At 44.1% G+C, this 25,845-nt stretch overlaps 1 protein-coding gene across 2 annotated transcripts in view; it reads left to right on the forward strand.

The window, feature by feature from the left end:
* FGF12 (fibroblast growth factor 12) overlaps positions 1–25,845 on the forward strand; it is a 222,767-nt gene that overhangs the window by 71,913 nt on the left and 125,009 nt on the right. Inside the window, exon 1 of one of the 2 annotated variants that reach the window (XM_021536857.4) lies at positions 6,770–7,039. The exons of the other annotated variant lie outside the window; for it this stretch is intronic. Within the exon in view, the coding sequence (XP_021392532.2) occupies positions 6,952–7,039 (88 nt within the window). The 5' untranslated portion in view covers positions 6,770–6,951. Of the gene's footprint in view, positions 1–6,769; positions 7,040–25,845 lie in introns of those variants that run through there. 2 annotated transcript variants of the gene reach the window in all.

Here is a 25,845-nt window from a genome sequence, read left to right on the forward strand (position 1 = left end):
ACTGGGAATTGCATGTTCCAGAATAGTGGTCTTTCCAGAGAAATCTCTTTCAAAGGTGTCTCTGTGCACTCTTCAGCCGTGGTGGTCACTTAATGAGTGAGGGTCTGAACTGTGGTGTCCTGATAGTGGCTTTTCTGTCATTGGAGCAGCTGTGAATTGGAGCAGAAAGTGTTTCTTGTACCATCATTCCCAAGGCAGGCAGGCAAGTACTTGCTTGTCTTGATGAGGCTGTGCCACATGTGTTGTATTAGCATGCCAGAATAAATACACTTCAGGTCTAGACAACAGCAAAAGGCTCTGTAAGTGTCACTGGAAGTAGGCAGATGGGGAGGCTCGTGCTTCCACAGATGCTGCTCCCAACCTCAGATGCCCTCTGGAACATTAGGAGTGAGTTTGCTGGAGGGGAAGGGGAGATGGCTTTTTGCGTGGTTGGTCCATTGTACTTTTACCCTCAGAAAATCCCCTTTATTAAGCCTGACAATTTTTCCCTGTGAGGTGGATGGATTGGTTGCACTCCTAGATGAGGAAAGCAGACTGCCAGTTGTTCATGTTGCAGGCAGGAAACTGGAGGGAAAGCCTAGAGCACATCCTGAATTTGGAAGCTGCACCTATCCCAGCTCTGGCTTTGCCTTGGTGGCTGCCTGCTGAAAGCAGAGGAGCCAAGGGGCTGTCGGTGGGCACAGCCCAGGAGCTCTGCTGGCCAGCACAGCCCAGGAACTCTGCTGGCCAGCAGGCTGGCTTGCTGCCCACCTCCAAACCCTGGCTCAGCTGTGATCTGCTGCCCTCAAAACTTGGGTCATGCCTCGGGCAAAGCCATCATTACCTACTGTGGATTAATAGCCTCAATTACTGGAGCCCTGTGGGTCAGATCTTCCCCGTGCTGGCTGCATTACAGCCCTTTAATCTGCTTTCCTCTCTCATAACCTCTGAGCCTGGAGGGATCGGCAGGCGAGGGAGATCTTCTGCCTTCCAGCGTGTTTTCCCTTGGAAGGGCTGCAGATGTGGAGCAGCAGCCACAGCTGGCAGGGGACTTGAACCCAACAAAGAGGTGCACCTAGAAGGTGCTTCTGCAGCTCTAGCGTTCAAAGGACAAACATGGCAACATCTGGAGGTCTGCCATGAACTGCATCTGCAAAAAATCACAGCAGCCATCCTGTGGGGGACTGGCAGTCAGGTTTGGTCATCTAGGTAAGGGGCTGCATGTCTCCTGGGGGAGGGACATCCCCCCAAATTCCTTAATGTTCTTTGAGCAGCTGGGTAAAGGTGAGGCACAAGTCTGGATTTCTAAGATGCCTCCTCACTGGGTGTTTCCCTAAAAGAAAAAAGAGCAGGTCTCTTCAATGGGGAACTTACCAGTGAAGAGGGACTGAGCTGTGCAGTACTGGACGTGCTCTTAAATGATCTTGAAGAGTGAAGGGATGAAGAAGAGACAAAATCTTTGGAGTAAGAGAAACAGAAGTGGACATAAAAGAGCTGCAGAAGGAGCATCTGATATGGAGCATCTGCTGAACCAACAACTATAAACTAGGGAGGAGTGCAGGGTAATGCACCCATTGATGAAACCCAAATATATGGGGGAGTGGTGTATATAAATATATATATTGTGGTAAGTGTAAGGGGTGCTACTGGGGTCCATTTCCTCACTGGAAAAAGACCACAGATAAAGTGAATCTCTCTAGAAGTGCTACCTCAGCAGATGCAAGCAGAAAATATTGGAAAAGGTACAGAAAGCAAATAGGATCTATCATCCTGCTGTTCTAGAAATCCCTGGAGCACTTGCACCTTGAGTACTGTGTGCAGCTCCAGTTATCCTATCTCAGAAAAGATGTGATAGAACTAGAAAGGCACAGGAAACAGTGACAAGGTCAGTGGAGTGTGAAGAGTAGATGCTCTCAGGCAATGATGGAACAGATTAGGCATTTTCAGGTGCCTTCAGAAATTAAACAATTGAGGAAGGAAATAGACAGAGGTGTATAAAACCATGACTGTTATGGAGGACATAAAAGTACTATTTCACAATATAATCTTATAATGCTCACCTTATAACTTAAGGTGAGCATTAAATGATTAAATGGAGCTATTGAGAAGGAGTTTTGAACTAATAAAAGCTTTTTCCTGCCACATGATTAACCTGTAGAACTCCTTGCCAAAAGATAGTTAGGAGGCCAATGGTATTACTGGTTTCCAAAAATAGGTATAAAAAGTAGCTGGGGAGAAATCCATCAAGAGTTCTTAAACACATTGTGAGACATCCTGTAGTTGAGGGCATCTGCTGGGCAGTGGAAGTGGATGGAACAGTGTCTGGCTGCCTCTTTTTCCAGAGGATCTGTTCTGTGCTGCTTATACTACTGCCAAAATGTTTGGAGATGCTCTAGAAGTTCAGGTTCTGAGGAATTGTCACTGTGCTGAAAAATATTCAGAATAACCACTTCTCCCTAATTCAGACTGGAGACATTTAATACACAAAGCCTTCTTTACATGTAATATTAGATTTTTTCTTAAAGTCAGGAAATTCAGCTCCTGAGTGCTCATTACTATAAGCTTTTTATATGTCTCAGGATAAACCTATTAAATGATCAAGGCTATGGGACATATTTTCTTTTGCTCCAGAACCTGCTTTGGTGAGCTCAGAAGGGTCTGAGATTTTACCAAGTCAGTCTCTCCAGCAGGACCTGGAGTTGGTGGTTTCTGCTCACTCTTGTTCAGAAAAGCAACAAAGAAATTATTCTTTCTTGTCTGATGTACAAACTCAAACTCTGTCTTTTTTTTTTTTTTTTTTTTTTGTCTCCTATTTGCTCTCAGAAGGTGTGTGGTATATTTTATTCATGGTAGAGTTTTCAGAAGAATCTTTGCCTTAGTTCAGCTTTATACTGATCAGGGAGAGGCTCGTTCCCTACTTGTACACAAATTTATTGTGTGACCTTCAGCAAACCTCTCAACTTTGTGCTGCAGTTCCCACTGTCTCTGGTGTGATTGTGCCATGCTTTGGTGGAGCTGGGTACAGTAGGAGCTGTATGTGGCTGGTATGTCCCTTGCCAGCTTCATCAAGAGGAAAAGGGTAAGCAGAAATATCCAGAGCACAATGGTGACAGTGGTTTGCACTAAAAAGGGCTTGGCCCGTTTTGGTAGATTTTATTCTTGCAAGGAGAGGTGTTGTGGAGTGGTTCTCTGCCAGCACTGAAGAATATGAAGTCACTGGTCACATATCGACCCATGGAGTGAGCTTGGAGAAATGAGCACCGAGTGCAAGGAGTTCTGTAAATTTACAAGAGGGAGGGACAAGGTGCAAGCTCTGCGTCAGCACCAGCTTGGACAAAGCTCTTAAGGTTAATGGGCCCTTTCTCATCATATCCGCCTGTGTTTGGCCAGAAAATACAACAAGGGCAGAGACTTGCAACAAAACCCAAACCAACCAACCAGAAATAATGCACCTGCACAAGCTGCTCGTCTGTGTACCCATCACAGTGTTCAAAGAACTACCACTCAGCATGGGTGAAAACAGAACAGCATAGACCCAGCACCCTGAAAGATTATTACTGCCTTTGTATGAACACAAGGAAATTAGCTTTCCTGGCTAGTCTCTTCTTGGAGCTTTTGTAGATTTTCTTTCTTTTTTGGCTTTTGTTACAGGTGAACTCATACACATTATGCTATTTTAATACCTAGCAAAGAGCCTTGTCGGCTAAATCACCTTATTTTTCTCTGATCAGAGTGCAGTACATTCCTCTTTTTAGCAGAAGGTATTAATTTAAGTTCCATAATCCTAAACATATTCTCATTTCTATTCAGTGCTTCAGAAGGCCAATGGCATTTTAATTTAATAAGGGAGAAACACACATGACATTGTGTTCCCTGTAAATGTCTTCTGACCTCAGTGAGGCTTTCACAGCTTTCTTTGTGTTCCAGCAAATGAAATCCCTGCTTTTATTCAATCATGCTATCATTTCTAAAACCTGTGTTCTACCAGTGGCTAAAAATCTAAATATCTCTAGCATTTTCACAGTAACTTTTGACATGTTATTTGCTTTATTATTTAGTAGTGTGAGCTCATCAGAGGAGCCATAGTGAGATTTATGCACTGTGTCCCACTGAAGTATTGTTTGGGTACATGCTGTCTCTCTGCACTGAAATAAATTTTATTTTGGTTTACCTTGTTTTCAGATTAAAATGAGTTAACACATCTAGCAATATCTCAATTTATGTCAACTCCATTTATCCTTTCAAATTCTTTAAGCTTTGTATACTGGGCTAAGATTTACCTAATTGGGTACATGATATTACTGAGTATTTTGTGTCATGTAAACAGTTGAGTCATATGCATCACAGTTCTTCCTTTACCATTTTTATGCTTCCATTTTGCTGTCTAAACTTCCTTAAACGTACTCAGTTTGAAAGAGCACGTGCTTGTTGCAGTCCTTATGGCCCTTCTTTGGAAATGTCAGGTAATATTCATTCTTTTCACTGGTTTGAGTCTGCCCCCTTTTCCTCTAATGTGACTCAGCAACTGACCCCATAGTGTGCTGGATAATCAGACTTGCCTGCAAGCTGATGGAAACTCCCCAAAGAAATGGAGTTTATTAGTGGTTTTTATTTTGAGTAGATTTTCTAGGAACAGCTGTGTTTAATGAACAGAGGTCTCAAAATTCAGCTACCTGTTGCATTTTCACTTTTTATTCTAACAAACATCTGTATCAGATCCAAGACACTTGCTCTTGCATGTTCATGGGATAAATCTGTCCATTCCCATGCTAGCTTGACACGTTTAACATCTAAGTGCAACTCTTCCCTCTTACCTAGTGCTGAACTTCAGTCCTGGCATCTCTAAATGAGAGCCCCTCATTTACAGCTCCATGTTGGCTGCTAAGCAAGGAGGGCACCTTGACTTTGGATCTCACTGTACTGCCCTTCATCAGCCAGACCCAGAATTGTTCTCATCTCAAACATGCTGCTGAAGCATTTGCAGAAAGAGGACTATTATTTTTTTGTGCTATTACTGAAGTAGTGGAGAACCACCAGTTCTGTTTTAAGGCTTCACTGTGCACAGGCCTTGTTCCAGCAGGGCTGTAGGCTTGCCCTCTGGTGATCAGGTGTAGCAGAGGACTGAAGGACAACTCTGGGAGAAGGGGAGAGGTAACTGCTCTAGTCTCTGTTTGATATGTGCCCTGACATGGCACCGTAGCCTTTCATTGATTGATTGATGGCTGGGGAGCAGGGATTTCTGAGGAGTGTGATGGAGCAGCAATCCTGGGTAACTGGGGACATAGAGAAGGGCAGTTTCATTAAGCTTTTTGCTATGACTTGGTGCATATGCAAGGTCCTGTCTAAAATAGCTGATAAATTAAGACAGAGTGAGGATTTTTCAGCCTAAGTCACATCAGACAATAAAAACTGAATTTAGCATGAATCCCAGGGATGTTAGTAATATCTTCCATCCTTATAACAGTCCTGACTGTATGCTACTGGTTTTGCTCCTAGCTAAGTGCTGTTCTTCAGCATATGAAGTAGAGTTGACTGGAAAATAAGAGCTACTATTTCATGAAATGTTTAGCATTTTAACTGTTTTTTTTTTTCTCCTTTTCTATTCAAGAGTAAAACTAAAACTGTGGAATATTTATTGAGAGCATGAGAGACTCCAGATGCTCTCAAAAATATTAATTTTGCCACACATGCTTGATAGATTCTCACACCTAAACAGCATTTCTTTTGTTATGCCTGGTTTATGTGCCACAGTATTCTCATCTAGATGGTAACACTCTTTCATCCTATTGAAGTGCTGGCCAGAAGCTTGTTACATCCTGGAGTGCAGTCTCTAGAAAAATATCCATCTCATGAGCTGGTCACAGACACCTGGTCACTTCTTCCAGGTATTAAGAGAAACAAAAGCAGAGAAGGCTTTGAAAGGTGGTGTGTGAGTAGGGAACCCTGCTTGAGCACAAGGTAATTCAGCTAAAAACTCACCCTTGTGCTGGGTTCCTATTTGTCCCTGGAGGGCGTTGCTTTTTAGTGCACTATTACTCAGGTGAAAGAGTTCTTTTGAACAGCTTTTGTATACGACAGTACTGTTTTGTTGAAGGAGTTTTTCTGTGCTGCTGTGCTTTCTAGCCTTGTGTTGTGGGTTTTGTGTAATTTCATGAATTGGAGACAGTTCTAGTTAGTTTCCCTTACCATCCTTGCATGTGAAATATGTATCCTACCTTTCTCAGTGAAGCGCCAACACTGTAACAGAGATAGTTTAAAAGCAGGTAAAAAATAAGGTACTTTTAGTTTCAACGGAGCGCCCTTTGCAGGAAGCTGGTGCCTGGGGTAGGTGGAAAGACGGAGGCTCCCTCGTTTCCAGCGTGCTCGTCAAGGAGCACCTGGTGATTTAAGACCAGAGGGGTCTCTTCCTGCCGGCCGCGCTGGGGCCCCGCGGTTCCAGCCCCGGGGGCTGCAGGGCCGCGCTCGCTGCCCCCCACGCGGCGCCTTCTGCCGCCGGGCACCCGCGGGCACCGGCCCTGCCGGGCCCGCACGGCGGCCACCATGGGGCGGGCGGCAGGGCTGTCTCCTCCCTCCATCCCTTCCTCCCTGCCCGCCGCGACTCGCAGAACGGGGCCGGCCCGCGGTGGCGGGGGGAAGCGGCAGAGCCGCGCCGGAGGAGCGGAGGGTCCCGGCGGCGCGGCCCGGCCCGGCCCGGCCCGGCGGGGGCTGTGCCGGCAGGGGGCAGGGCTGGGAGCCGGCCGCGCGTGTTTCTAGGGCTTGACGTCCTTCCAGCCAGCCCGCCCCGCTCCCCGGCACGGCCGGCCCTCCGCCGGCGGACAAGTCCCGAGAAGTGGCGGCGGGGTCCCCCTGCCTGCCCCGGGATGGGCCGGGAAGTTTGGCGGCGCGGGGGCGCGGCGCCCCGCCGCTGAGAGCCGGCCGCTCCGGGGCCGGTCCCTTTTCCGAGGAGCGGGAGGGCGCCACAAAGTGAAATCCATGAGGATTCTCGGGCTTCTCCTGGAGAAAGGCTCGCATATGCTGCAGTGTCTCTGTGGAAGGCGCCTGAGATCCAGCCACAGCCCAGGTGGGGAGCGCGCGTCCTTGTCCCCCGCCCTCGCCGCCCGCCCGCCGCCGCTCGGCCGGGCCGGCCCCGTTCCCTCGCCCGCCGGGCCGGGCCGGGCCGGGCGCTGTCCGCGGTGCTGACCCCGCCGCGCATCCCGGGACCGAGCGCCCCTCGCTCGGCATCCCCACAGCCGGCTCCCCTCCGCCCCCAGCATCCCTACCCAGCCCGGCCCGCTCTGCCCGAGGCCTGGCCCCCACCCCACCCCGTGCTTGATCCTGCCTGGAGCCCCCACCCACACTGAACCCCACGTGTGTCCTTTGTCCTCACAGAGATTCCTACCTCACACGTGGCCCTCTTTATTGTATCCCACCTGCAGCCCACTCAGGACATTTTTATTCATATGGGACCCCTGTATTTCTCATCCCACCTGGAACTCCCAACTGTGCCTTCTGTTATCACCTGGCCATTATGGGGATAGCCTTCCCCAGAGTGCTGGCCTCTCTGTGAGAGCTTTCTATACTTTGTGCTTCTGGTAGTAGTAATGTCGCAGTCATTTTGTGCTGAAGGGTGCTGAATGAGTTTTTGAATGGCAGTGTACTTAGAAGCAAAGAGAAATCCCTGCCTGCTCCTGATGGGGTGCCTGAGGATACTCCCAACTCCTCTCTCAGCTCCTACCCTGTTGGGGAGAGCATTTCACTAGGATGGGGAAAAGCGCAGTGGGGTGAATTTCTGAACAATATTGGTGATCCTAAACACTTCTCCTGAGTTCTTCTTGAAGAGGGGAATAAGTGCACGAGTGCCTTGGTTTGGTGTGGTACTACCTCTGAGTTTTAGAACGATCTTGTTGAAACTTTTAAAGTGGTATTTCTACAATTTCTTCTTTGCTACACGTTTCTTCCATGAATCAGAATTCTCTCTCTAGAACACTGGATAAATGCCTATGGAATGAAATCCTGTTTTATTGTTCTTATTAATATCTGTACAAGCTACTAATTGGATGCTTATGAGCGTGTCTTTTAGAGTATTTCTTCCTAATGCTTGTGTTGGGTTTTTTTGTGAGATCTTGGTCCTAGAAGAGAAAAATACCCATGCCTCCAGTGCAAATGGTGTTCTCTTGAAGAGAAAGGCTGTTCTTAGGGGAACACTGTTGCTGAGGTAGCCTGGATTCCCTTATGGCCTTGCTAAGGAAAAGCTGTTAATGGTTATAGCCACCCGTTTATGCCTCAATAGCCTCTTCCTTCCAATGACACTCTTGTGTGCAAGTTGCTATCTGTGACAACCTCATGGCTACAGAGGAATCTTTGGGAGAGAATGCTGGACTCCCTTCAAAGATTGTTCTGCCCTGCTTTGAAGAACAATATGATAAATAAATAGAATAAATTGTGATTGCATGTGGAAGCAGTACAGACACTGGTCTCTTTCCAGTGAAAAGCTATAATGGAGTTTTCATCGTAGTGCTATGTGTGAATGTCTGGTTTGTGTCTTTTGGAAGAGCAGTAAAGAAAACAATGAGCTACTGGTAAAAGTGGGGTGTATTCAGGCCACGGGGGATGCTAGGCTGTAACTTTAGTGAACTAGATAGTTTGCTATCTAGTATAAGATACTATACTTACTATATATATAATAAACTATAGTATCCTACTAGTTTCCTGGCTGAGTTGGTTTGCCTTTACAGGTGGATCCTGTGCTGGAGTGTGCTTGATGAATATGTGGTGCCTGAGTCTTTTCTTACACCCGCTGTTCTGAGGAATGGTATTGACTTTGCATAGTCTTTGTATTTTATGATGTTGTGTTGTAAGGAGACAGTCTATGGGAATGATCTCCAACTGAGTTTATTTTCCAGGTACTAACCCCACATCACCCTGAGCCTGACCACTCCAGATGGGGTCTGTTGCTTTGAATCAGCATGCTAAAATCCATTCCCTCTTTTTGGCTGTGTTTTTTCATTTTCTGTTAAGGTTGGGGTTTATGTTCTTGAAAAATGTGCAGTAAAATGAAAGCTTACACGTATAAAAGGGTCACTGTGGGGTGGGCCTGCTGGAGGATAAATCTTCTTGCTAACTTCTTCATAAGCTGAGCATGCCCCAAGAGACAGGTGTATACTTTGGCAACAACCCTAAAGGCGTAGTGCTGTGCCCAGCATGGCTCTATGGGGCCAAGCCAGTCAGAGATGTAAACCAGCAGAATGATTATAGAATTATGGGAGTGGAAGGACTGAGGAAACATCGACTACAGCAGCGGTGGCACAGAATGTTGTGAGCTACTTATGTGTCCTTGATCCTCTGATCTGAAGTTATTCTGACAGGTTGACCAAACCTTTTGCCTTCCTCATATCTATGTTTTCTTTAACGCAAACAACTCATAAGGATGTAAGCACACATTTAAAGCCAGATTCATATTTGTGTGTTGTGCTGACTCAGAGCCTTAGATCACTCCTGATTCTGACAAAAGCTAATACAGTCTTCAAAGAGAAACAGTGAAATATTGAAGGTAGTTGTATAGTACTGTACAGCTCTATTGTGATGTTAGCAAAAATATTAGCAATATTTTTTTATTGTTATGCAAAGACCTCTCACCTCTTTCCTTTATCTAACTCTAGTCTGTTGTTTCCTTATTCTCCACTTCCGAGGTGTACAGACCTTGCCTTAGCAACAGGCTGTGGTTTTTGGAACAGCACCTTGCAAAATGGGGCTTAATGGGTCTCCAAGCCAGCACAAAAGTGCAAGTAATTCATAACAATGCAGAGTAAGAGATTTAGCCTCTTCCTGTGTGAATTTCTTTACAAGTATTTTAGCACAGCAACATCCTGTATAATCTTTCAGGTGCTTCACTTGTTATCTTAGTTTCAGAGTTTGCAAGCTGACTGATAGTATTGCACACGCAGAGCTATTTCCTGATGTGATGGTACAACCACAGTTAATTTTAAGTGTTTTTTTCTTTAATTATTTTCTCTGCTAACACTCTTTTCCCCTTTGCTTAGGAGATGTGGTTTGCCATCCAGATTTCTATTTTTGCTTTTGGCTTCCTAGCCAAAATTATGAAATAGATAGCTACTACACTGTTAAGTTCAAGATAAAAATTAAATAATGTAGCTGTGAAAAACTATTTTGGGTGACCTGTACCAGGTTTGCAGCTGCTTTGATGTAAAAGGCCCTGTACCCATAGACTGCATAGTAGAAGCATGGAGATTTCTGCTAGTGAGTGTGTTTTAGTCTTCTTCCATAAGGATTTCTTACTTGGCTCTATGAGTGTTCTGTCTCATGCCTGTCCTCCCCTTGGCTCCTGTGCAGATTCTCCTGTGGGATGCACCATTGCTAAAACCACAGCTACTTCTCACATCGACCAGCAACAGCATTCAGCATCAATGCATTCTCAGCTTTATTTTCAGTAGTAGAGGTTTAGTTGTATCCAGAGACTGATCTATTATCAAACATTCGCAAGAGTACTTCTCAGTTTAAGTTCCTATTTTGCAAATTGATGTCTTCAGTACAAATTAAGCTCATATTGAAAATAAATCCTGACCTTGGCTTCCATGGGAGTCTCATACTGGTGAAATTTGGAGATGTTCCTGGAAATATACTGATTGATACTGGCTTTATGGCAAATTAAAATGATGTCTGGCACAGTAGGTCTTCATATTTCTCCAGGCATCACAACAGAAAGTTTGATATTTGAGGCAACAGGAACAAGCATTCTGACTAGGTAGGCAGGGTCAGGCTGTGCCTCTGCCATTAATTAGCTAGTCTGTTGCTGCCCATAGACATCTTTGCATTTTCCCTGAGATTATTTATGGCACTGTCATAATGTGTCTGCACGTGCAAGACATCTTTAGATGCAAATGGAATCGCACACATAGGAGGTACAATTCCATATTCAAGAATAGCATTTGGCTTACGAGCAGAACAGGCACTCCATTGTTTGCTTGTGCAGTCATCTATGCATCCATTTACATTTTATTTACATACACACTAGTTCTTGAAAATTTTCCCACTGCTGTTTATTATAGTAAACAGCAAGTTAGAGTGTACAGCAAATACTGCACAGTTCAACTTCAAATTACTGGAAGCAACAGTATGTAAGTGACAGATAGCAGAACCTGGAGTTCCTTGCTGAGTTCAGGGAGCACAGAGAGGCTTTGATCTGTCCAGCTCAGAGTGTGGATGTGCATTGCTGCTGGGAGATGGGAACGGTGGCGTAGTGCTGCTGAGCTGGAGCTGGGAGAGGGTCACAATGCTGAGAAGCTCTGGGATCACACTGGGGGTCATCAGTACATTTTCCTTCACACACCAGGTGTCTGGCCTGCCGTTCTCTGCCACTGTTACAGCACACATTTTGTTCAGGCTCCCTCTTCCTATTTTCTGTTTTTGGAAAAGTAACATTTGCTGACCAGTTGAAGTTAAGTACCTGTGCTGTTCTGGGAGAATGCCTATTGTTGACACTCATATGCTAGTGGAAAGAATACCTTTGTCTGATTTAGTTTAATTCACCTGGGAAATGAATTAAACAAAACTCTGAAAACTCTTTTTTATTGTAACAGGAGCACTCCTCTGGGGTATTATTCAAGAATAGCTATAGAATTTTAAATCCACACTTTCCTTTATTCTGAAGTAACCCTCTCGTGCAGACATTGGCTAAGCATCTCTCCTGGAAGCCCATAGTGCTTCTGAATCTTTGTAAAAAAAATCAGTTCTGGAAATTATGATTTTTTTTTTAACATTTTTATTTGGTAAAATTACTTGGTTTCTATCATACAAAAATTCCAGAGATACAAATGATAATGAACTTAGTTATATACATGTAACCTTCTTAAGTGCTTGCAGCAAGTTCTGTGTAGTTATGCAAAGGAAAGTCTTTCATACCATGCAGGATTTTATTTTTCAGTTTGCAATAAACTATTTCATTAATCTTCAAAAGAAATGCAGGTCCAGGAACTCCCTGGGTGTAAAGTGGCTTAGCAATGCAGACCTGTCAGCCAGATGTCTGAGGTTACAGAGCTGAGCTTCTGGAATTGCTGGATCTTCACTCAGTTTTCTGAGTATTGAAACTTGTCTGAGTCCTACCAGAGCACCACTGATATTGAATCATATTTGAAAAATGTTTTACTTTCTGTGAATGAGCAAATACAAGCAAAATAAGAGTAATTTGAATTTTCTTAAGTATCTGTAATCAGGATGATAAAGAGGTTGGCTGGTTTATAGCACTTCTCACCTAAATGTTTGCATGGTTTTGCAAAGGAATAAAGCTTAACTTCCTTCACTTCCCAATCTCAGCCAAGAAAAGAGTAAGAGGTGTCTGAGGTGTACAATTGTGATGCATTAGAAACTCAAACACTTATGGGAAGTGTTAGTTAACAATATAATGAAATATTTTTTCAGCTTTTCCATTGGTTTTCCTGAATGACTGTGTGTTTAAAATTCTGTGTTGCTATTTTTCCACTTGAAGTGTAACTATAGAATCCAGGGTCAAAGGGAGATGTTTAAAGTTGATGACTTTCAGAGCAGATGCTTTCAGCTTAAGAGCTGTGTGACTGTCCTCAGGTCATGTCCACTGAAGACCAAGGAGTATTTCTGGAGACAGTCTCAGCTCACTGAACCATCTGAGTGCGTATTTAACTCTATTCATGCACCTAGTCCCAACCAGAACCATTACTGAACTATGAGATGAGTGGTATGTATCATCCCGAAAATTCTTCTTGTTTGTCCTGTCCAAAGAGCATTGACAGTAGGCTTGTTTTCTGTTTCCAGCAAATCCCTTTGGAGGTATTTCACAGCCATCAGTTCCCAGATGCAAAGCCCTGTTCATTAAAGAAATTGAAATCTTCCTGCTTTGTTTGTGAGAGCGATCTACTTCTGGCTCACTGAACTTTGTCTCAAAACCAAGCCACTTGTCTTCCCATAGCCCTTTCTGCTGCTTTCCAGAAGTAACCTGTTTAATTTTTTACCAAACTGATGCTAGTTTTAAATTTTTTAGTCCAGGTTGTACATATATCATCAAAAGTTCAGCATAGTCTGAAAACTAGATAAGATTGCTTGTAGAATATAGAATTTTTTCAGTTGTAAAAGACCTCTAAGATTATTGAGTACAACTGTTAACCCAGCACTGCCAAATCCACCACTAAGTGCCACATCTGCATGTCTTAAATACCTCAAGGGATGGTGACTCTACCACTTCCCTGGGCAGCCTTTTCTAATGCTTAGCAACTTTTTCTGTCAGGGAGTTGTAGAGAGCAATAAGGTCCCCTCTGATGCTCCCTTTCTCCAAGTTAAACACTCCCAGTTCCCTCAGCCACTCCTCACAGGACTTGTTCTCTAAACTCTTCCCCAACTCTGTTCTGGAGCTGGATGGATCACCTCGGTGTCTTCCTTGAAGTCAGGGGCCCAAAACTGGATACAGAATTGAGCTGTAGACTCATAAGTGTCCAGTACAGGGGATGCTTGTAATGGATACCAGATGCAATGGTAGTGAGCAAAGCTTTCAATTGTGTGAATAAATGTTTGATTAATAGGCCTTTGAATAATTCTTCTTCCCCTTGGAGGAAAAGAGATGCGTAATGTTTAATAATAAAAATAGTGTTTCTTCCTATAGCCTGAAATGGCATGGAAGGAGGTAATCATGTTTTGTATGGCAAAGCATTTTTCTAAATGGCATGTTTATGCCTTTCTAGCATGGTGGCTGCAATTGGCTGCTGGGCCGATTTGCATGTGCTAAATTGCAGTCCTGGGGATCTGTGAAAACAACCCAGCAAAGCCAATCTCAGCTGGGAGCATGGAAGCTGCTGCTAAATTTGTGATGAGCCACCCCCAGGCCCAGCATGAGTCATTATCATTGTTTTGTTTTCCAGAAGTTGGTACCAAATGCTTCCAGGATCCAAAGTGTGGATTATCTCTGGAATTGTATTTGTTCCCTCAAAGCTTTGTTTGTTCCAGATAAGAGGAAAGAATAGGAAAGAAATCTGTTTTTAAAAAAATGAAATAATTGTCTCCTTATTAGTGTTCTCTTCCTGCTTTTGATGTGCACTCACAGCCATTTGTTCACTTGAAAAGTCACTTTTGCACGGCCCAGCAGTTGCTGCTCGGTCCTAATCAGTTTGCTTTGTGCTGCCAAGGCAAGGGGGGGCAACAGTAAGTACAGTAGGATGAGGCAACTTGACTGAAGTCATTGTTTGGCTCTGGCAGAGCTGAGGTGGGCAGTTTCTGCTGTCTCTTCTTCTATTTACCTTGCTGGTTTCACAGCAAGTGTTTTTATGAAGCCACAGCTGCCTGTGGGACTAGCTGGGACATCCATTTGCTGTAGGTCAGGAGTCTTTGATGTGAGGACTGCAGGGTCTTACACCTGATGCCACTTGCTGAAGTTACTTGTCCGTGGGGAGATAGGACAAAGTATTGAGAGAAAAAAAGACCCTGCTTTGTGCTGTGATTGTGACAAACAGTCAATTTGTTCCCAACTTTTAGCCCTTGTTCCAGGTTGTCTTCTGAAATGGACTTCTTTGATGTGCTGTGGACCATGCAAGTGTACGTGTAGGGACTGTGGGTGGAATGCAGAGGAAATGCTGGGTCCTGCAGAGGAAAGGTCCAGAAGTAGGAAAATGCATGTGTGTGGGCATACAGAAGCATATAAAATTGATTAAAATTCAAAACTTCAACATACAGTGGGTGGAAAAGACATGGACGGAGTGGGAGGCCTACATGAGCATAGGAGTGGAATAAGGAGCTGAGAGCACCGAAAAAAAGGGAACGGAGAAAGAGCAACTTCTAGTGAAACTGGTTTTAAAATGTAGTTAAACATGCTGTGCCTGCTTTGTGGACAGGAGTACCCAATCTGGTATTCCCTCCTCTGCATTACTTATTTTCAGGTTGGGAAAGTCTGCTGGGAGGATCCAAAGTATGTCTGGAGGGAGGGGCAGGCAATGCAATCTTCCTTATGGAGCCGAGGATGAAGCTGGACATACTTGTACAGAGCATTCAAAATGAAAAAGCACAAGGATCAAAAGTGTCCATGACACTCCACAATGCTCAGGCCTTTCTATGACATTGTTGTGTCTACAGATAACCACTGGAACAGTATTGCAATGTCCTCCACACTGCAAGTTCCTTCTCAAGCTCTGGACTTCCTCTTTTGTTGCAATGTGACATGAAAACCAAACCAAAGAAAATAATGATTCTACTGCTGGTGGGACTGGACAGCCAGTGTGCTGCCACTGCTTTTCTGAGTTCCTGCGACTTAGTGTTGCCATTGTTTATCCTCTTCTGTGGCATTCTGGTGCTGGAGAGAGGGGCATGTGAGCCTATGTTGAATGGCAGCAGTGAAATTCAAGTGCAGATCCCTCTCCTGTGTCCCAGTGCGTGGTGTTCCCTTTGCTCTCAGTTCTGTGTGCCCAAGCCCTTTACTTATCTGATGCTTCAGTTTAGCAATAGCATAGGCATATCCTGGGTGGTGTATTTGTGAGGCTGGAGGGACTGTTAGGTGTTGTTTGTGAAAGGCTGATTTCCCCAGGTATTTATGCTCAGTGCAAGCAGGGTATAATCTTTGTAAATATTCAGTTGGTTGATCAGACAAATATGTATATAAATGTTCACATATGGTTTAATGTTCTGTGGCTGTGCTTGGGTGTTCCTCTCTAATAACTCTAATTTACCTTTAATGGTTAAGACAAAGAAACCTGGTTTGCTTTTTCCTCTGTTTCTGTGTTTGCTGGAGTTTCTGTGATAAATCCTTTACTGGGCTCACCCTTAACCTGAAGAGACAGTTGTGGGAATATAAATCATGCTCCCAGATGCTTGCAGGCTGCTTAGCAAATAAATGCACTTTCCCTGTCCCACCTTCCCTGCTAAATGGCTGACACACATCTTAAAACATCTCACTGGAGATCTGTTTTTGCCTTGCAGCTTGTTTACAGCACCTTGGCTGAGAAGGTGATGTGGCTGCATTTTAGGGTTGGTCTGGGGTTTGTTTTTGAGGTCAGAAAAGATCAGAGTTAGAACAATCAAATTTGTTCAGATGGTGTGTGAATCGTGAATAAGGAGGGCAATTAAATGGGAGCATGTCCTTTCCTGAGGAAACACTTTAGTGAATGAATTTCACACTTGTTTGGCATTTCTGGCAAGTGGATCTTGCTGAGAGTGCTCCCATGAGAGCTTCTCTCCTGCTCATCCACAGCTCGTGCCCTTTGGGTCAATACTTCTCTGTCTAACATGCTGTTTGGCAAGGGATGCTCCCACCTCCCAGAGAAGGTCAGGCAATACACTCTAAATGATGGTCTGCTAAGTATAAAAATATCCAAACCAGAGGCTTTTCTTTGTTAGTAGTGAAAAAAAAACTAATTCCAAACTGGCAGAAGGATCCAGACAGGCACACTGCTTTGTGAAATAGCCATGGGTACCTTTTGGGGACTGTGCTAAGGGCTGTCCTGGCATAAGGCTGCGTCTACTCAGTGGGAAGAGTTTACTGCTTATGTGCATGGCCACTGAAAAAAAGTGTTTCAATAAGAAAATCAGGTTTTGACAATGGACTGGCAGGGTGCAGAAAGAGAAATGCAGTGCCCTGAAATGTGCTGGGAAGATACTTATGGGTCCAATTCCCACCCAGAGCAGGGACAAAGGACTGGTAAATCCTGCTTACTCAGCCCAAAGGCATCACTTCTCTTTCTCTCTTGTTGGCCTGCTCACTCATGTGAGCTCCAGACTCACTACAAGTCTCAGACTCACTAGATTTTCCCTGATGCTTCTTTGCTTCTGGTCTGTAGAAGGGGAGGACAGCATAATGTTGGGGAGGAGAGAAAGGCATTGAATCTCTATTTATGGGAATGTTGTTCATTTGGCTGGTAAAATGCTGCTGGGATTAAACATTAGAGGAATGATGTGCTTGTTACTCAGTGAGCACATGTTGCCCCACTAACTACCAAAGGACAGTCATCTGTTTTAGCACTTCTATAATCACTTGTTAAGCTTTGAGACTAAGAGCCAATATGTCTTACTCCTTTCTTCATCTCTGCTTTATCCACAATGGTGTTGCGTTATAGAGACAGATCTTCACTGGGGAAAAGTCACCAATAGAAAGATATAGGGAAGTAGTATCAATTAACAGAAAAATATGAGAGCAATTAATCTGGGCCAGAATAAAGTGTCCATCTAGTCCAATAGCCTTTCTCCATCCCCATCAAATAGGAAAAAGTAAGAAAATCTGATCTGTCCCCCAAATGCTCTCCCAGCTGCTAGCTATTTTCAGCTTAGAAAATTATCTGAGTCAGACATGGTTCAATGTACGTAAGAGTTCTCAGTGGATGTTTCCTTTGTGTACTTGACCAGTCTCCTCTTGAGTTCACGTATATTTTTAGCATCATAGTGTCCTGTGGAAAGGATTTCCCCAGACCTGTTACATGAAGAAGCCTTTCTTTTCCTTTGTTTTGAACTTGATTCTGCTAGCTTTGGTTGGTGCTTTCCAGACACCTGTACTGAACGAGATTGCAAATAACAGACTCCATCCTCCTCTCATGCTACTTGTGATTGCAGAGACTACAAGCATACTCCTGCTAAACTGTCTCTCACAGTTTGAAGAGTCTTGGATCTTACTGCTGCCTCTCCCTAAACCATTCCCAGTTCTAGTAAATGCTTGTTGCAATGAGAGGAGCACAACATCACACACTTGCCTCAGGTAGGACATTGCTTTTCTTCATGCCCAGGGGTTCAAAACCAATGGGGTCAATTCGGCTGGAGAGACAGCAGTTGTCATGGGGGGTACAGAAAGGAAAGCAGGCTGGTGAGTAGGCTGTTATGGCCAAATGATGAGTTCTGTAGCTGTCAGTCCCTACAAGCTTGTGATCAAAGTGGCATCTCAAGCTGGGGGTGGACACAGCCTCAGTGAGCCCTTTAGCCACGTCAGGAGATGAGGATGGCTGTGCTGGAAGCGCTGGGTGTGACGAAGCGTGGAGGATCACCTTGAGACACGACTTCAGCTTTGGGATGCTTTGAGCTCCCTTCTGCCTGATGAGCTGTGCTGGCAGCTGGCTGCCCATGGACCAGAGCAAGAGTAGGGGAGCTGGTCCCCTCTGATATGAGATGCTGCCTCTCATGTCCAGAGGAGAGAAACCAGGATACCTGGGGTGGAACTGATTTAGAAGGGACCCACAAGGACTGTGGAAATTCAAATCCTGTTTTAGTATACGTCTGCATGGTGAGATGAGCTGCACTTAAACTCCATTGATTGCATTGGCAAGATCTCCACCGAGTGTAGGGGAAGCCAGGGAGAGTTGCTCAGTCTGACATTTATGCTGAGGGTACCTGCACATAACTCCACCCTGGGTTCCACCACACCTTCCTCTGCCTTATCGCCTGCCTGTAGTGTGGGACAATGCTGCCTTCTTTGCAAAGTACCTATGTGACTAATCTAGGACCTGTGTGACAACTGAAGAATTATAAGCTTCAAGCCTGTTTAATATTACTCTGTCTGTACACTGTGACTGGGGAAAGGGAGTAAGATTTTAGGAATTTAAGAAAAAATGCACCATGAGAATTTTAGAGTACAGTTGAAATTCCTCATTTTTGCTTTAAGAGGCATTTGAGACCCCCAGCCATTCAGTAAGCTCCCATTAAAAGCACATGCATTACAAATTTCTCATGTAAAAGTATTTAATGTTCAGTAGGAGTGCAGCTTGCCAGGGAGAATATGCTGGCTTCCTATTAAGAGAAACAGATGAAGGCAATTGCTTTCTAAGGGTTAAGTATGACCTGGTAAGCCAAGGCCTGCAGCATTAGCAAGTGCCAGCCAGCAGCTGGAATAGCTCAGTGATGGATCCATTCCTCCAAAGAGAGCCTTGCTCAGTGGGGGTTTCTAATGCTGAATCAGCAACAGCACAGAGGACTCTCTAAAGGACTCAGAGTTAACAGCTTCTGCACACTAAAGGTTAATGGTGCTATCTCAGGAGGTAATTTCAGAAGAAAAAGGTTTTTTTTCACTGTTGTTTGGGGTTTGCCTATCCTCTCTATATTACCTGCAGCAGTGTGCTAACGCACAGGCAAAGTGGGCTGTGACCTCAATCAGCTAGTTAATTTTAAGCCTATGCTTAAGTGATTTGCTAAAACTGTGCTTATTCAGAGAAAGAAAGCTGATTGTATTTTCATTGCTCAAGCTAGGTGAATTATAACATCTAAGTTATTTTAATGATGAAGGGGCAGATTATGCTTTGAAACAATTATTTACATTCCTATGAAGAATATCAGTCAGTATGTCTGATGATTGATAGCCATGTTCATACTTTGCTAATAACCCCCTCAAAGCTACTTGAAATACTGTATTGTGCATTACATTTACATTTTTATCTCTGTAATTTTAAGATGAGCAGAGCTCATTAAATCAAAGTATTTTTATGTCTTGTGTCAATAGAAAATGTTCTTTTAAATGTTCAGAAGGAATTGGTTACAGAAATATGGGAAAGAAAGGAAAGAGATTGTTTTCCTTTCGTGTTCAGTACATTCTTCATACTTTTGCTTTTTGATGACTAAACTGTTCTGTATTTGCAATTGAAAACTGTTGATTGGAAATTCTTGTGAGACTAACATAAATGGGGCTTGATTTTGAAAAATACATTCATGATCATTTGCCTAATTTGTGTGTGCAATTAGTATGATTGCCACTGAAAATGGCCATCTGAGAACAGACTCTTGGAGACTTTCATCTTTTTCTGATCTGTTTTCTCTCTCTCCTCCTTAAGGTGCCAACTTCTATGATGTCTAAATATTACCCATGGACTTGGTAATATGTGTATTGATATCCTTCCCTCTCTTACCTCTCCACTTTCAGGTGTTTGTCAAAAGGCTGAGAATGATTATTCCCTCTGCTTCCTTCTCAAGTCCACTTGATGCAACACAGAAGAGGTTCTTTCATCTAAGTTGTTGATCTTGCAATTTAGAGAGTCAGATGTCACTGGCAACTCTATAGGCCCTTACGTGGCCACAGTAATATTTAAGTAGTTTCTAGGTGTGCACAAAGGCTTACAGCTCTCATCTGTCAGCTCTCTTACTCCCTCCTGAGGAAACCTGTGCTCGCAAGGGACATTTATTGGTGACAAGGTGGAATTGTTTAATTTTGCTTTGTTTTAAACATGTGATGAATTAAAAAGGTTAAGATAGATGAGTCTCTAGAGTATTCCCTTCACTGAAGCTGAGAAACATGGTTCAGGTTAGGGATTTGAAGGGCATGTCAGCTCAAGATATCTTTGAGCTGATTCGGAGTCCTTTTTAGGAGCGTGGTATCAAGGCTGCAGTTTCTCAGTGGCTTCACCTGATGGGTAAGAGAAGGGAATGAGCTTGTGAACCCAACCTCTTGGGGCAATACTCCTATTTCCTCCTAATGCTGGTGCTGGGGATTAAGTCAGTGGGAAACTAACCTATTCTTATTATTGGTATTTTAAAAATTAATTGCTTTTAATCAAACCAGCCATACTCAAGTCATCATGTGGCTACACAAGTGCTGCTGTTGTAGGGAGGGAATCAGCAAAAAAGGTGTAGCCTGAGGCAGTGAGAGGAATGGGTGGAGCTGTTTAGAGCTACTCACACATACCTGGGTTTGAAGCAATGGGCACTGCCTCACTGCTGGTGACATTCACATCGAGTTCATTGCTCCTGAAATGTTCCCCATCCTGAGGTACAGCTAAGTCAGATCTAAAGATTAGGTGTACCTTCCAGTCTGGAGTGTGACTCAGCCCTGCAGCTGCAGAGGTGGGAGAGCCATGGCAGTGTACAGAAGAAAAATATCCCCAGGCTCATTAATAATGGGATAGAGAGCACATACTGCCTGATTGCTTATTGCCCATGGCCTTTCATTAAGAGTAAACTCAATTTTCCCAGTATTGACAGCTGCCTGGTGGAACGGTCATGCTATGTGGCAGGCGCTGAACTGCCAAGAACAAAAGCCCAGATACAACAATATGTCAGGAATGATACTGGCAGTGTATTTTGTTCTTTTCTTCTGTGCTCTATCTTCTTGTTGAGAAAAAAGAATTTCTAGGGACGAGACATTAAATATGTCAATCCTGGCTTGTCTGCTAGCTAGGAAATGCTGGAAAGTTAATGGATTTAAGTGGGGAAGATGGTTCTTGTTTGTACTTGCTTGTTCCTGGGGTTGAGACTCATTTAATTAAAGGAATGTAGCATCCTTTCCAAGAAGTCCCCCAAGCCAATCAAAACCTTTGGGTTTTTTTCCTGCCCAGTCTTTCTGATCCTTTCCAAAGCACAAACATTTATTGTGCTGTGAGGGAGAGCTTTGGAAAGGAACAAGCAGAACATGTTTTGCCAGGGAGCATCACTTTCTGTTGGCCCTAGCCCTGCTCTTCCCCCTGCTCTGTCCAACCAAAGGCCCCCTCCATTAGCATAGCTCGCTCAAGCATCTTCCCTCCTCATTCTGTGAGCTGCTCCAACCCCTTCCAAACATATAATTATAGGCATGAAAAAAAGAAATTTGTTCTTATTCAGCACCTGATAAAACAGTGACTCAGGCATTTTCATTTTCCATTGGAAATGCAAGTTCTCACACATTCGGAGTGCTCACCAGCATGCAGCCTGAATATTAAAGAGAATTCTGTCTGCCCCGTGGAAGGGCAAAATAGTTACAAATGCAAAGTGCCAGGTGGAGGCTCCCACAAGTAGCTTCATTTGGCCACATGGTGAAGCAAACCAAGGTCACTCACCTGTCTCTGCACTTTCCCCTGCAGTGTAGTTATCCCAGCAAAATCTCAGCCTACACCCAGCAGTGGGCTATGGAGACCTGGCCAGATTGGCAGCCTGGAGCTTTCTGGCCACTGGGACTGCATGATCAGCCTGGAATTTAAGACAAATGGTAAGGGCACCTCATCAGATTTAGGATGGCCCTTGTGAAAAGGGTGACGACACTCTGTTCCTAAAATAAACATGTTTCTGTGCTGTGTCAGGAGATGGCTCATACACAGGCTGGAAGGAAGCAAGATACTTGCTGAAAGGCATAAATCTTTCTAACCACCTTCAGTGGTTATTTTTAAGCTCAGGGCACGCAGTGCTATGAATCCCATCCCATTAGGGCTGGAAAAGTGTTGGCCAGGAAGATGGGTGCTCTGGAGCATGAGAGCGCTCTTCTTCCTGCCCACATGACCTGTGCCTTGCAAAGAAAACCCCTGGGCTGTGACAAGACTGAAAGCATGTTGTTTGATTTTAGTTTAAAGTGAATTAATTAAATGGTGTTTTATTGTATTCCACAGCAGCCAGAGTTGTAGGATAAATATTTATACGGAACAGCTACTGAGTTAAGAAAAGATGCACCAGAAGTACAAATATATGTTTTTGCCTTTGCTTTTACCTGAAGGTCCCTGAAGACTTGAATCAATTATTCCTATGGGTCCCTTCAAACTCAAAATACTCTACAGTTCTATGACTTTGTTGGAATCAATTATTACTTATACCCCTTCTGGATATGGTTTTTTTTTGTTTTCATATAGTTCAGGAAACAAATGTAAATGAGGTAAAATACAAGTCCATGAGAGTCCATGAGTGCTTCTCCTTTATCTTGTTGTTAACCTATGCCCAAATCCACCATGGCCTGGCAGCTTTTTACAGAAGTATACTGGACCAAATCCAAATAAGTGTCTAGTCCCTCATTCTCCAAGCATTTGCACTTGCATCAATTGCTGATGTAGCTTAGTAAACAGGACCCCTTGTGGGAAGGACTGTAACATCTCTGAACATGAGCCAAAATCCTTTAATCATAAAGAGATAATCCACTAAATAATTAGAGCCCAGCAGTCTGCAGGGCATGGGGGCTGCTTTCTGGCTTTGCTCCCAAAGATTCAAAAAGTTCTTCAGAAATGGCTGCCCTAGTGCATGATGCAGTGGAGAGAGCTGGGAGAAGACAACATTTCAGTTTGGGTTTGGTTTTTCCCCCATGACAACATAACTTCTAAATAAGAAAAAGGGATCAACATCTTGATCTGTTGGGAAAAAGGCGACATTTCTTCTGAAAAAGGGATCTTCCACAGGGTATTTTTTACATCTAATTCTCATTTGGCAGAATGTGGGTGCATTTTTACTGATGGAAAAAGCCTTTCCATAAATGTTTGAGGATGTAGGAGCAGTGGCACTTTACATATTGCACTCTGTCAGGAAATGAATGGCAGGTGAGTGTGCGTGTATTTGTTCATGAATTTGCTCATGTGTTCCCAGTGCCTGTAGTGCCTGGTGTGAAATCTGTCTGGCTACGTTATAAGCCTGGGTAGAGAGAATTGACAGACTATTAGTTTGACCAGTGTGGTTGGAGAGGTGGCAGTTTCACCCTCCAATCCACTGTCACTTTTGCTATTGTACATATATTGGAGTCAGGAAATAAAGTTGATCTTTTTAGGTTCTTTTTCTTTCCTTTTACATCGAACCTGCTTCAGTGAGTTATTTCGTGATGCTGTGTGACATCCTCATGGTTATAAGAGAGGCTTTGCTGTTGCCCTGTCAGTTGTGGTGGTTGCACATTTCTCTAAGTCTCGTAGCATTTTCTGCTTTGGGTGATCATAGGTCAGCAGTGACAGCCTCCTTGGAGTCTCAGACACTCAGACCTGACAAGTCTCTCACACTGCAGAGCTTGGGGCTCCAGCTTAGGGCTCTGTGTCACCTCTGTCCCCACTTTGGGTGAGGCACATCTCCCAGTGATGCTGCCTCTTGCAGTGTGTATTAGCAATCACTGGACTGGTACCTCTCCCCACTTTTCTTGTAGTAGTAGTCTTCTTTTTTTCCCTTTAGGATGTTTGTAGTGAATCTGAGGATTTGCAGAGCAGAGATTTGCATATTTTCTTTAATCTAGCTAGGTCCAGCAGCAGTCTGTGTTGGTATGTTCATCACATAAGCACATACCCAGAGCAGCCAGTGTGCTGGTATAAATGATTCTGCAGTTCAAGCATTTTGGTTTTTTTTTTTTTCTGCTATTTTTGTCATTCAAAATAAATAGATGTGCCTGCCAATAGCTCAAATATAACTTCAATTAGGTTCAGTAACATTCCATCTCAACACGTACTCCATGGCACTTTCCAGGTAAACTTATATCCCATAACAAACACAAGGATTACTCCTGTCTTGGACTATAGTTAGTATTCTTCCAGTTAATATGATCATCCCTAGAATAGAAAAATTTTGAGCATCCAGCTATTTTCAGCCAAGCCCCTGACGTGCCCAGCTTCTACCACTTGAAGGGAATGTCAGATATTTTCACATGACAGAAGTGTGGCCAAATTCTGTTCTAAAAAATATTCTTAACTTTGGGGTTACTGTTTCTTTACTGTATTTCAGTTTCTATTTATTCTTGGAACTTGCAAGAGATACATATCCAAATCTGCTAGATAGTTTTACAAATTACAGGCTCATTTAGACACATGTGTAGGCCTTTTCCTTTAATGATAACCCTCAGCAAGCTTGAAAATTAGTGATACAGACTGACAGATACACCTGGAGGCATTCACAGCCTTAAAATATCAGCCCATGTTTTCCACCTTTTATTTACTTGTTGGTTTTTGTGTGTACTGTAATATTCATGGAGTGAAACAAAATAAAGAACTGAAAAGAGCATTTTTATGTAATTTTGTGATCCCTGTTAAAGTGCTTTTTGTGTTTATCAGAATGAATCACTTGTGTAAAATTCTGTGCTCTTTTTGCTTCTCCTGACATTGTGAAATATCTACATATGAGTGTAGGGAATGAAAGCACATACAATATGGGGAGCAGAGATGCACGTAGGGAGTATTTGCAGTGAATTCTTGTGATGATCAGGAAAGAGAAGCCTATGAAGCCAGCTTTGAAGAATGTCCTGTGACAGCCAGACTGAACTTGAATGTGTCCTGGCATATTTCCATAACAAACCAGAAAATCCTGCAGTGAGCAGTCAATCGAACGCTGCCCTGCCGGCGGCTCGCTCAGCCCATGCAGGAGCAGCCTCCTCACCTCCCACCAGCAAATGGGGCCTGAGCAGGGTGGGAGCAGCCATGGCTTTAAAACATTCCTTGCCATATGTCACAGCGCCAGCCTGTGAGCCAGCCTGACCTGCCACCGTGCGCCACGCAAACAAAATCCGTGTCCGAAAGATGTGTGCCAGGCAGAACACGTGTTCCTTTTCTCTCTGCTCTCCGGAGCAGTCACTGCGCTTTTTTCATCTGTAGTTTGCAGTTTTTCATCACCTGCAAGTCACTGGTGTTTTCTGAAGGCTGGAAATTGAAAAAGAAATGCACCAATCACCTTCTGACTGCTGTCTGTGCTGTGTCTGCCAGCACCACGCAGATCCCCCGTGGGCATTAAGGCCAATGCCACCCACATCATTACCCAGCTGGAAGGCAGCTGCTGGCAGGGACAGCCACTTTCTGCAGAAGCAGGGAAAGACTAAGGTTTCTCACAGAGTGCACAGATGCTTTCCATGAACATATGCTTAATTAAGAGGCAAACTCACCACCTGCTCTGCAGCGTGGGTATCCAGGCTCCTTTCAGGCAGGTATTTGCTTTGCTGTGTGCTTATGCTTTTACAGGGGTCTGGAAGTGCTTTTGGTAGTGTTTGTGCAGCTGCGCCTGAAACCCCAGGCGTCAGGTGCTGTTAGCATGCAGAGCTGCCAGCTTCATTAAGGTAATTGTGCTCAAGTCCTTTCCTTCCTTACCCGAGTTTAATGAGGAGCCACAGCATCCCCTCGATGCTTCCAGGGGCTGCAGGGAGCTGCACGTGAGTGGAAACTGGAGTGGGTTTGCCCTCTGCCCCTACAGACTCTGGGGCTGCTGCCATCACCCACAAAGCCCAGCACTGGGCACGGAAGGTGAGTTCCTAAAGGCAGATTTTGCTGCTTAAAT

The sequence above is a fragment of the Lonchura striata genome, chromosome 9, assembly GCF_050655825.1.
Source record: "Lonchura striata isolate lonStrDom1 chromosome 9, ASM5065582v1, whole genome shotgun sequence".
Lineage (NCBI taxonomy): Eukaryota > Metazoa > Chordata > Aves > Passeriformes > Estrildidae > Lonchura > Lonchura striata.